This window comes from Nycticebus coucang, chromosome 7 (genome assembly GCF_027406575.1).
Source record: "Nycticebus coucang isolate mNycCou1 chromosome 7, mNycCou1.pri, whole genome shotgun sequence".
Classification (NCBI taxonomy): domain Eukaryota; kingdom Metazoa; phylum Chordata; class Mammalia; order Primates; family Lorisidae; genus Nycticebus; species Nycticebus coucang.
In genome coordinates this window covers 129676721-129686940 of record NC_069786.1, presented here as the reverse complement: position 1 = coordinate 129686940, position 10220 = coordinate 129676721, and the positions used below count along the sequence as shown (strand labels likewise).

The following is a 10220-nucleotide window of genomic DNA, read 5'->3' as shown; positions in this document are numbered from 1 at the left end:
CTTTTCTCTGAGGGAGCCAAGCACTGCACGAGAACTCCAACTACTCTGAAGCTGTAATTCTGGAGAGGACATATATAGATCCACCAGCCACCAATCCAGCCAATAGCCAGCACTGCTTTCACGCAAGTAGTCATCTTGGACAGCCCACCTAATTAAGTCTTCATGAGAATGAAGCCACAGAAAACGTCTGACCACAACCACAGGAGACTCCAAGAAAATAACCACCCAGCTGAGCCCTTCCCAAATCCCCAAACAACAAAATTACCAAGGAAATGACAAGGTTGTCAATCTGGAGGTAAGTTTTTATGCTACAATAGCAACTAGAACACTATCTCTGGAGAAGTCTCCATAATCAAATTGTCTTGTCTTAGTATATTTTTTAAATTTCTGAATTAAAAAGCTGAAAACAATATACCCCCCCCAAAAAAAAAAACTTCAAAGACTCAGTAAAGAGAATTTGAAAGTAAGTTAATAGAAGAGGTTAAGAAAACGGTAGCTATAAGCAAAAGAATGAGCAAATAAACACACCAGAGAGAGTAGAATTGAGAGACACACAAACATTCCCAAAGAGTGGTTTCTTTCTATTAAGTAGGGAATTCCTCAGAAGCAAGTCTCCTGGTTAAGCAAATGGAATGTTCCATGAATAAAATGACTTTGTTTCTCCCTAATCTGCCGCTCCACTCACAATTTTTTTTAAATTTTATTTGTATTTGTCCTGAACACATACACAGTAGAGTCTTGGTTAGGTGGTGTGGGCAGGCTCTGGAGGGACACATTCAGAGGGCGTGTGTCTGTGACAAGAGGGCAGAAGCCAATCCACAAGTCAGCAGAAAGGGACAGTCAAGGGAGGAAGGACATTTGGTTAAACTTACCAGTTTGCCTTGACCTCTACATCCTCAAATACAGTACCAGGTAGTATTCCAGAGTCTGGCAGAGAAGCCATGGAGTGGTTGGAGCTTTTCCATAATGCCAAGAGGAATAGTTTAGTGCAAAACTCAGCCTTGACAAAGGCGAGTACAAGAGGTGTGCTAAGATAGAATACAACCAGGTTTTATTTAAGTTCTTTATTTTCCTCCACACTGGCAAAAGTTCCAAGGGAGCTTAAAGTTTTGTAAACATTTTAACTATCCCTTTTCCCCACCCCCCACTTTTGAATTTACAAAGCAAAGGAGAGTAGGAGTCCCAATTTTTAATGGTTCCCCATCTCCTCATGCCATTTGATCCAAAAACTATATACAAATTTGTAGCAGTTTCTGTATAGTTATTATACATGTTTAGGAGGGAGGGAGGCAAGAAGGGATAGGAAGGATGGTGATCCAAAATAATAAAAACAGAAACCAAATATAATCCTCCAAAACCAAACTGTTCTCAGAGCAACTCCAGCCTTCTTCAGGCGATGATGACAGAAAGCAAAGGTGCTTTACCCAGGAGCTGCCCAAACCCCAGTACCTCTCACACAGGCATAGCTGGCCCAAGGGCTCCAAACCAAGTGTGAGGAGCAATTCCAGGTAACGTTCTGTAGGGGGTTGGTAGGGACAGGAATTGAGTATTTGTTTATAAATAGGACTTGAGTACATTTTCACTTGAAGTGAAAGGGTATGAGAAGCCCCTGACCAGAAGCCAGATCAGGCTTCTCATTCCCATTCTCGCCCATCCCCTCCAGCCCGCTGCATCGTCCTGTATAGTGGTTTCCACGGATGAAGGTCCTAACGATGGTCAGGTTTTGTATGCTTTCCTTCCAGAAAGGGCAAGCAGCTTGCCATCCCAAACTCTTTAAACAAAACCTTTTCCAGGCCGCAGCAAGACACACACATAATGCTCTGAGGAACCAGATGAAATTCTGGGCTTTTATCGGAAGCAAAAGTTTATCCCTATCCAAAATGAAATTATACAAATTCATACATATGCTAAATATCCTAGGTGCCTCTTAAACGAGACAAATTTTCAGCAGAAGGGCCCAAAATGAACTGGTCCTAGTCCTCTGAAGTAAAAATATTTATGGGAAAAATCAGTTTTTGTAAGAAAGAAAAATAAAGAATAAGTCCCTCTCCCAGGCCATGGGGTTTCCTTTGTCCAATCAGGTTGGAGTATGCCAGGGGAGAAGTCAGCTTGCTTGGAAGTCACTATCCAATGAAGAAAAACATGAAACCTTTCTGTGAAAGGATGTTCAGAAAGAACAGGCAAGGGATGTGCAACATCAAACCAATCCAATCTAAACTCCACCCTACTCAGGACCTCTTTGATGCAATCTCCAAATTAGCAGTGGCAATGCAACCTGCAGACTGGAAGAACTCTGTCTGTTGGACAATCGAGTCACAGTCCACTGGGTGTTTTGTTGCTGTTAACCACGAATTCTCTTCATGATTGCACCAATTAGACCTCTTGCCCTGTGGAGGGGGAAAAAAGAAGAAGAAAAAACAAAACAGAAGGAAAAAAGTTGACAAGAGAAAAGCAAGCTGCTATTGGCAGATCCCAACACACTTTCTGGGAGACAACAGATGAAATCATGGCACAGTGAACATGTGCTGCCCAAAATCAGCCGTGTTGGGGAGTAATCCCAACTGCCACCCCCAAGCCACAGGGTCCAGTCCACTTATCTACAGTCTGAGATGTTCACCAACAAAAACAGTTTAAAGAATCTTGGACACAATGGGCTAGAAGAAAAAGCCTGAGATGATCGGTTCTGTGATTTGTTGCAGAGTGATAAAGAGTAAATGGTGAATAAGTGTCATGTCCAAAGTTGGAGACTCCATAGTCAGCAGACAGGAGAGGGAAGGCCAGTCCACTGGCAGGTGTTCAGTAGTCATCCAAAGTCTCAATTTCACCCATATTGAGTCGCTCCGATGATGCATTCACTGAAAATCCTGTAAGAGAAAAACTGTATGAGTGCCCACACCCAGACAACCAAGTGGCTCTAATTCTAATTATAGGCTAGAATATAAATCTCTTGTTTTAAGTATACCACAGGGATGCTAAAGAGAAACAGAAGATAAAAGTGAAAATAGTAACTTTCTATTCTTCCAAAGAGAAATTCTTTATTTTCAGGGTCCTGGTATAATTTCATTGAGGGGGTGGGGTGGGGACAAGATAGCATCACCCCCTTTAACAGAACTACAGATCACTACCTTAGAGAATCTGAGAAGAGAGCAGGGGTGTGAGCATGTGTTCAACACAGGCCAGGTTGGCACTGGGGTGGGGGGAGTTCATTCTGGAAGTCTACCTTAAAAGAAATGGGGGAGCGGGCAGGGAGAAGAGGAGATAATACACACTAAGTACCACCTGACCAAAGGACTTGAAATCTAAGTGGGATTAATACTCCTTCCACCAGACTCACTTTAATAGGAGTATTTTTTCCCACTGGTCAACAACTTTGTGGAAGTTCTAGCCAGAAGTTTTTGCTATTCTCCTCTTTAAGATGAGGAGAACTTCATATGTTCTCTCCACCCCACAGTAGACAAAGCAAAAGACTGAAGTACTTTATTCAGTTCAATCTATTTACCTATACCTTGAGGTAAAGGATTTCAGTTAACAATATTTGATTAATCAAAATGGAATAAGATTTAGAAAAAGGAGTACTAGGCAGCATCTGTGGCTCAGTGGGTGGCTGGCCCCAAACTACAACAACAAAAAATAGCCGGGCGTTGTGGTGGGCACCCATAGTCCCAGCTACTCAGGAGGCTGAGGCAAGAAAATCGCCTAAGCCCAGGAGTTGGAGGTTGCTGTGAACTGTTATGCTCTCTACAGAGTACTCTGTGAGCACTCTATAGAGGGTGATAAAGTGAGATTGTCTCTTAAAAAAAAAAAAGCAGTACTAGCACACCCACTGAAGTCAACAAGCAGGGCTCACAAACACTACTGACATTTGAAAACCTAATGCCAATAGTCACAAGGTAATTTTTCCCAAAACTCTATAATCACAAAGGTTGATAAAAATTATGATGAACAAGTCCTCTTTAGACTAACTCATAAAAAGCTTTCCAGTTCATCTACTCTGAATGAAATCCCCAACTATTTTAGCTACTATTTGAATACCAGAAAGTAAACAGGCAACGTACTTCATTCTAAAAGCAGTTCTGTTAATATTAGTTGGGTTTTCTGTACCCTCTTTTTTGCTCTTTAATGTTCAGGTATCAAACAATTTACACATCTTAAATGTACCAATAATAAAAAAAAGCCTTCCATAATAAAAATAGCATAATTGACTCAAAAACATAATTTGAAAAAGATAAACATGCCTATTTATTAAGCAAAGAAGCTGTGGTACAAGCTAACACAGGCAGAGGCCAGGATTCTAAATCCCTTCCTAAGTTCTACACCTCATCACAGCTATGCTTCCAGAGCCCACAAGACCTTTTTCCTTTTAAAATAGTGAAAGGCTTAGTGTTCACACTTTTAAAGTAATGGTTTACTTGCATAAGTGTAAGAACCTAGAGACCAGTCTATGAAATGAACTATTACTCTATTCTGAGACAGGTTTTTCTTTCACTTCACATGTATCTCAAAACAGATAAAAGGAGATGAAAAATAATAATGAGCTACATGCAACAGAAGTGGAAATGTAATTTAAAAAACTAATTTTAATCATGCAAAGACAGAAAAGGAATAAGTCTGTAGCCTATTCAATGCTGTAACATTGATTATCAGAGTAGGCTTTTAATAGACAGTCTCATTTAACTGTCATTAAAAAAAACTGGTATGTATTCATCATCCCACTTGACAAAAGGGACAGTTGTGGGATACCATAAAACCCAAGGCAACACAAATGGGGATTCAACCTACTCTACCTGGCTTTAAAGACCACATTCTATTTGATTCAGAACAAACTCTCACATGAGTTAGTTTGTTAGATTATTCTTTTAGAGAAAGCCTGGCTGAGGAAAAACTGTACTGTGCGTGTATATTTACCTTATTCAAGTGCAGGTTGCCAGTCCACAATGACCACGTGGAAGCTCTAAAAACTTAACTACATTCACAATTAAAATGAGGCTGGGGCGCCCTCTGTTGGTTTGTTTCAGAGCAAAGGTTCTTTTTGTCAGTAATTGCTTTTTCAAGGAACATTTTTTTTTTTTTTTGGAAAGAGAGTCTCACTATGTCACCCTCGGTAGAGTGCTGTACCATCACAGCTCACAGCAACCACCAGCTCTTGGGCTTAGGAGATTCTCTTGCCTCAGCCTCCCAAGTAGCTGGGACTACAGGCGCCTGCCACAATGCCCGGCTATTTTTTTTGTTGTTAGAATTTGGCTGGGGCCAGGTTCGAAGCCGCCACCCTTGGTACATGGGGCCGGTGCCCTACTCACTGAGCCATAGGTGCCACCCATCAAGGAACATTTTTAGAGAACAAATTAGAACCTGTTTTCCCATTTTATGGTAGGAAAACCTGTGACTGATGGATACTTAGCAATTTTACAGGAAATATATACATTTAAAAATAATAAAAATGAGTAATTATGGGACAAAAAATTAGCAATTATTAAAGGAATTTCCAAAGAGAAGTTTAGTTGAGCAGTAATTTTCATAAAATATTTTATGTAAAAACTCACACCAGTGAGAGTTTCCTCAATACTCTGTTAAGCAATTTACTTCGCTTACATTTGTTTCGTTGTTCCCCTTCAAGGCATATGAATTTCCTAAATTCTACTACACCTAGGGTGACTTCTCACTCCCTTGTAGGGAAGTTTTTTTTAAGTCTCTTCCTTTCTTATATCTGTAATAGGAGATGAGATCTGAAGAATCATCTGACCTCATTTTCAAAGGAACCTTTGCCCTGAAAGGTCCAAAGCTAAACAGTAAGGCTTGTAACTGTGGGTTCTTTTTTTTTTTTTTTTTGCAGTTTTTGGCCGGGGCTGGGTTTGAACCCGCCACCTCCAGCATATGAGGCCGGCGCCCTACTCCTTTGAGCCATAGGCACCGCCCTAACTGTGGGTTCTTAATTAGAACCTAGTTAGAATTTAAGGAATGGTTTTTCATCTATTTACCTAGTTCTGCCAAATCGGATACAAATTTAGACTGTTCCTTCCACCTTTAACATTCACTTTTGAGACAAGTAGAAGAAAAAAGAATTTCACACCCAATCCCTAAGTTTCCAAACCCAGCTTTCAGGCATCAGTTCCAAAAGGCAGTCCTCAGGGTTAGGTTTTTAATACTATCATCTTGTTCCCCAGGGCACTAAGGAGCCTACCAAGGGCACAGGAGGGTCGGTCACCATCTGCCTCCTGCAGAGCCAGCCCTCAGGGTCTTCGTGATGTCTTACAGGTATTTCAAACTAAACTCACCCGACAAACACCATCTTGCCCCCTCTCAGCCTCCTCCATTTTTCAGTGATCATTTCACAGCAAATGGCAACACCATCCACCCTGCTCCCCAAGCCCATCCTTTCCACTCTGCTTGCCCAGTACATTCTATCCCCTAAATTCTAAAATCTCTTGACTCCCCTACACTCCACCATGAAAACCCTACTTTAAGCCACTAGGTATGTTTCAACTGGTCCATACCACAACCTCCTAACCAGTCAGTCCTCCTGACTGGGCCAGCACCTTGTTTTAAGAGCAGAAAGAACATAGACCTGTTCTAAAATCCCAACTCCATTGCTGATAGCTATGTAACATTGGGAAAAGTTCTGAATCCTCTGGTAAATCCTCTGAATTCACTGGTAAAACTGAGGCATCACTTCATAGTAATTCTGAGAATTATATGATATACAGAATGATTATCAACACATATTGGTTCTCTTTGAATGCCTGATCAGATTTATGGTCTGCTTCTAACACAAATCAGCATTTAAGTTTTTAAAACTACTTTTACCATTTCCCATTAGCATTATTTTCCAACTAATTTACTAAAGGCCACACAGAGAAATTCGTATTAAATATGAACCAATGTTTAAAAGTTTAAAGCACCATACAACTTATTACTTTTCTTACCTCTAATAGCACAGCTCCTGCACTTCTGAGATGCCCAGTAAATACTGGCTACTTATTTTGACCCAGCTAAAAAAAAGATAATTACCTTTTTGGAAAATAATCCACCATGGAGATTCACATAGGGTAACTGCTATCATCTGCATTGATCTAACATTTGGGTAAGACTTCAGGCCAGTGCTCACCTAACAAACTGGGATCTGCTCGGACCATCTTCTGTTTTTTCTTCTTCTTGCCACTTTGCACAGCCTCAAAATTGGATTGTTGGTTGTTGCTTTGATTGGTCTGAAATACTGAATGGAGTGTACTGTGATTCATCCCCCACACAGAGTCCTGTGAAACAAGATAGCAATAACAAATTACACACAAGATGCAGACTTGGCTTACCCTAAAAAAAAGAACAGATTTGCCTGTCCATGGTACTGGTCATAATAAAACCAAGAGCAGATCACTGAGCCACCATTTTGCTTTATTTAGATTCAAACACTCCCTTCAAGCTTGGTGCCTCCACAAATCCTTTCCTGCTAACTCCAGGTTTCTACCCTGCTGTGCCATCACAGCTGTCGGAACTTCTCTCCCATAAAAGGAGTCTGTACCATCTGTACATAGCCTCTGTATCCTGGCAATGTACACCTCTCACCCTCTCACATACCCAAAGAAGAAGGTTTCTTTGTTTTCTGGGCCCCAGGACAGAGAGGACAAGCTGCAGATCAGCTAGTAACGTATTACCAAACAAAGTTAAGGTCATGTACATTATTCCTATCAGCAATCCCAGAAGGGATCTGACCCCAAAATATCGTCTGTATATTTTCCACCAAATGGTCAGACTATGATATAATCTACCAGCCCTTCACACTTACTTGCTGCTCTTGTTAAAGCACATCATTTAAATTGGGATATCTTTCAATGAGCCAGTTGAAGGCACGGGTGGTGGCAGTGGGGGAGGAGTGGAGAAAGCACTATGGAAGGACAAGCCTCTTGTGTGTGTGCGTGTGCACCTGCTGAGCTTCCTATTTCAGTCTACAAAGCCATTTCACAAATTCAAAGAGCTTTTGGTATTGCCATACAATGAACGGCTTCTCCTCTGCGTCCTTAAAATATTCTCTTAAAGTTGTTCCAGGGTTACATCTTTCCACTTTCAATATTTCCCTGTCAGCCCACCTACCCAGTTGGATTTTTTTCCCCTTCTTTTCCAACAGTGTATTTTTGAATTTAACAATACCCAGTTAAATTTCAAATGTCCTATACATCCACATCCCAAGAAGTGACCTATAAAAATATTATCTCTAGTATATGAATTATGGAATTAAATCCTGGCACTGTGGGAGGCCAAGGCAGGTGGATTGCTTGAGCTCAGGAGTTCAAGACCAGCCTAAGCAATGACCCTATCTCTAGAAACAGCTGAGGATTATGGCAGGCACCTGTAGTCCCAGCTATTCAAGAGGCTGAGGCAAGAGTGTGAGGTTGCTGTGAGCTATGATGTCTACTGGGGGTGACAAAGTGAGAAATCTGTCTCTGCCTAAAAAAAAGAAAAGAATCATGTGATTAAAAGGTTATGAATTATTTTTTTCTTTTCTGAGACAAGTTCTTGCTCTGTTGCCCAGGCTAGAGTGTAGTGGTGTGATCACAACTCACTGCAGACTTGAACTCCTGGCTCAAGCGATCTTCTTGCCTTAGCCTTCGGAGCAACTTAGACTACAGATGAGTACCACCACGCCCGAGTATATATACATATATATATATTTTTAAGAGATGGGGTCTTGCTATATTGCCCAGGCTGGTCTCAAACTCCTGGCCCTCAAGCAATCCTCCTGCCCCAACCTCCCTTAAGTGCTGGGATTATAGGTGTGAGCCATGCTGGTTGGCCCTGAATATTTTTAAGCCTCTTACATGAGCTTCAGAAAACCTACACAAATGATTCTCTCAGATTCCTTATTTGTAAATTCACCTACTTGTTAACATTTAGTCATAACCCTATAATCAATACTCAGTGTTTTTATGGTCATCCTGGACATATACATGTGCAAGCCAAAAATTTAACATGTTCAAGGAACACATTCCCAGTTGAGTAGAACAAAGAAACGCTGCCTTGTTACATATCTCAATACCGCAAACACGTGTCCTTTTTGCAGTTACTAATTAGTGCCATGCTTTCCCAATTTTTGTGTTTTTGGTGATTTGTTGTTTCAAGTGGCCCTCATAGTGCTACAGAGCTGTCCAGTGTTGCTAAGCACAAGAAAGCTGTGGTGTACCTTAAGGAGGAAATGTATGTATGAGATAAGCTTTATTCAGGTGTGAGTTATAATGCTGAGGGCCGTAAGTTCAATGTTAATGAATCAATATATATTAAATAAAATGTCCTTTAGATAGAAATACATACAAAAGAAGATAATACATTAATTAGCTGACAAAAATGTTATGACCAAAGGCACACGGGTCTCTAACCATGTATATCCTCTAGGAGCAATAGTTCAGTATTCGCTACTTCAGTGTTTGTGGGGAACGTTACAAAATATAACTACTGTGACTAATAAGAATCATTACTGCTCCATTTACATTCCCATAAACAATATGTAAAATGTCTGGAATGCTGCAGTATTGTCAGTACTGAGTACAGCAGATCCTCAGCACTGGAGGATTTGAGACATTTATATGTTTTAACTTTTCTTTTTTTTTTTTTTATGTTTTTTTATGTTTTAACTTTTCAAAACCAAATTTACAGGTTTCTGATATGTTAGAATTAGCAATCTCAGACCTAAATTTATCAAGAAATATGGGACTGGCACACCAAATAGAGAATGGCTGTATTTGCCATTTAGGACATTCACAAAGGTCTCTGGCCACATAACTTGAAAATATGAAGTTTACACATTTTAAAAAGCTTTGGTTACTGGAAATACAAAAATGGTATTTTTGTTTTAATTTTCATTTTGCTGGTTTCTCAACATTTAAAGGTATTAACACTCACAGAGCTAATGCACACAGTACGCTACTTCCTACCTGCTGCTGCTGCTGCTGCTGCTGACGCTGTTGGTTAGCTTTCTGTTTGGCACGGCGCTCAAGGAACTGCTTGGCAAACTCCTTGGCCTCAGAAGTATCTCCTAAATAGGCCCTAATATAATCGTGGACCTCATATGGAGATTCTACTTCTTTTAGGAAAGAAACAAATGTGGGAACTATAAAATAGAAGGGGAGAAGACATAAAGAATTAACAATAATGAAAAACATACAGATAAAAAAATCAATTTCAGTTTTTGATACATCCTCACACCTAAGAGATGTCTGATACAAAGTTGAAAAGTA

General features: G+C 40.3%; 1 protein-coding gene across 5 annotated transcripts in view; it reads right to left on the bottom strand.

Moving 5' to 3' along the window:
• Positions 1 to 1049: 1049 nt before the first annotated feature.
• GIGYF2 (GRB10 interacting GYF protein 2) overlaps positions 1050 to 10220 on the bottom strand; it is a 136688-nt gene continuing 127517 nt past the window's right edge. For 4 of the 5 annotated variants that reach the window (XM_053598312.1, XM_053598315.1, XM_053598317.1 and 1 more), the window contains exons 28-30: positions 9906 to 10093; positions 7103 to 7250; positions 1050 to 2864 (exon numbers count right to left, since the gene is read on the bottom strand). In XM_053598312.1, the coding sequence (XP_053454287.1) occupies positions 2797 to 2864; positions 7103 to 7250; positions 9906 to 10093 (404 nt within the window). In that variant the 3' untranslated portion in view covers positions 1050 to 2796. The remainder of the gene's footprint in view (positions 2865 to 7102; positions 7251 to 9905; positions 10094 to 10220) is intronic. The other variant, XM_053598316.1, reaches the window with a different exon arrangement.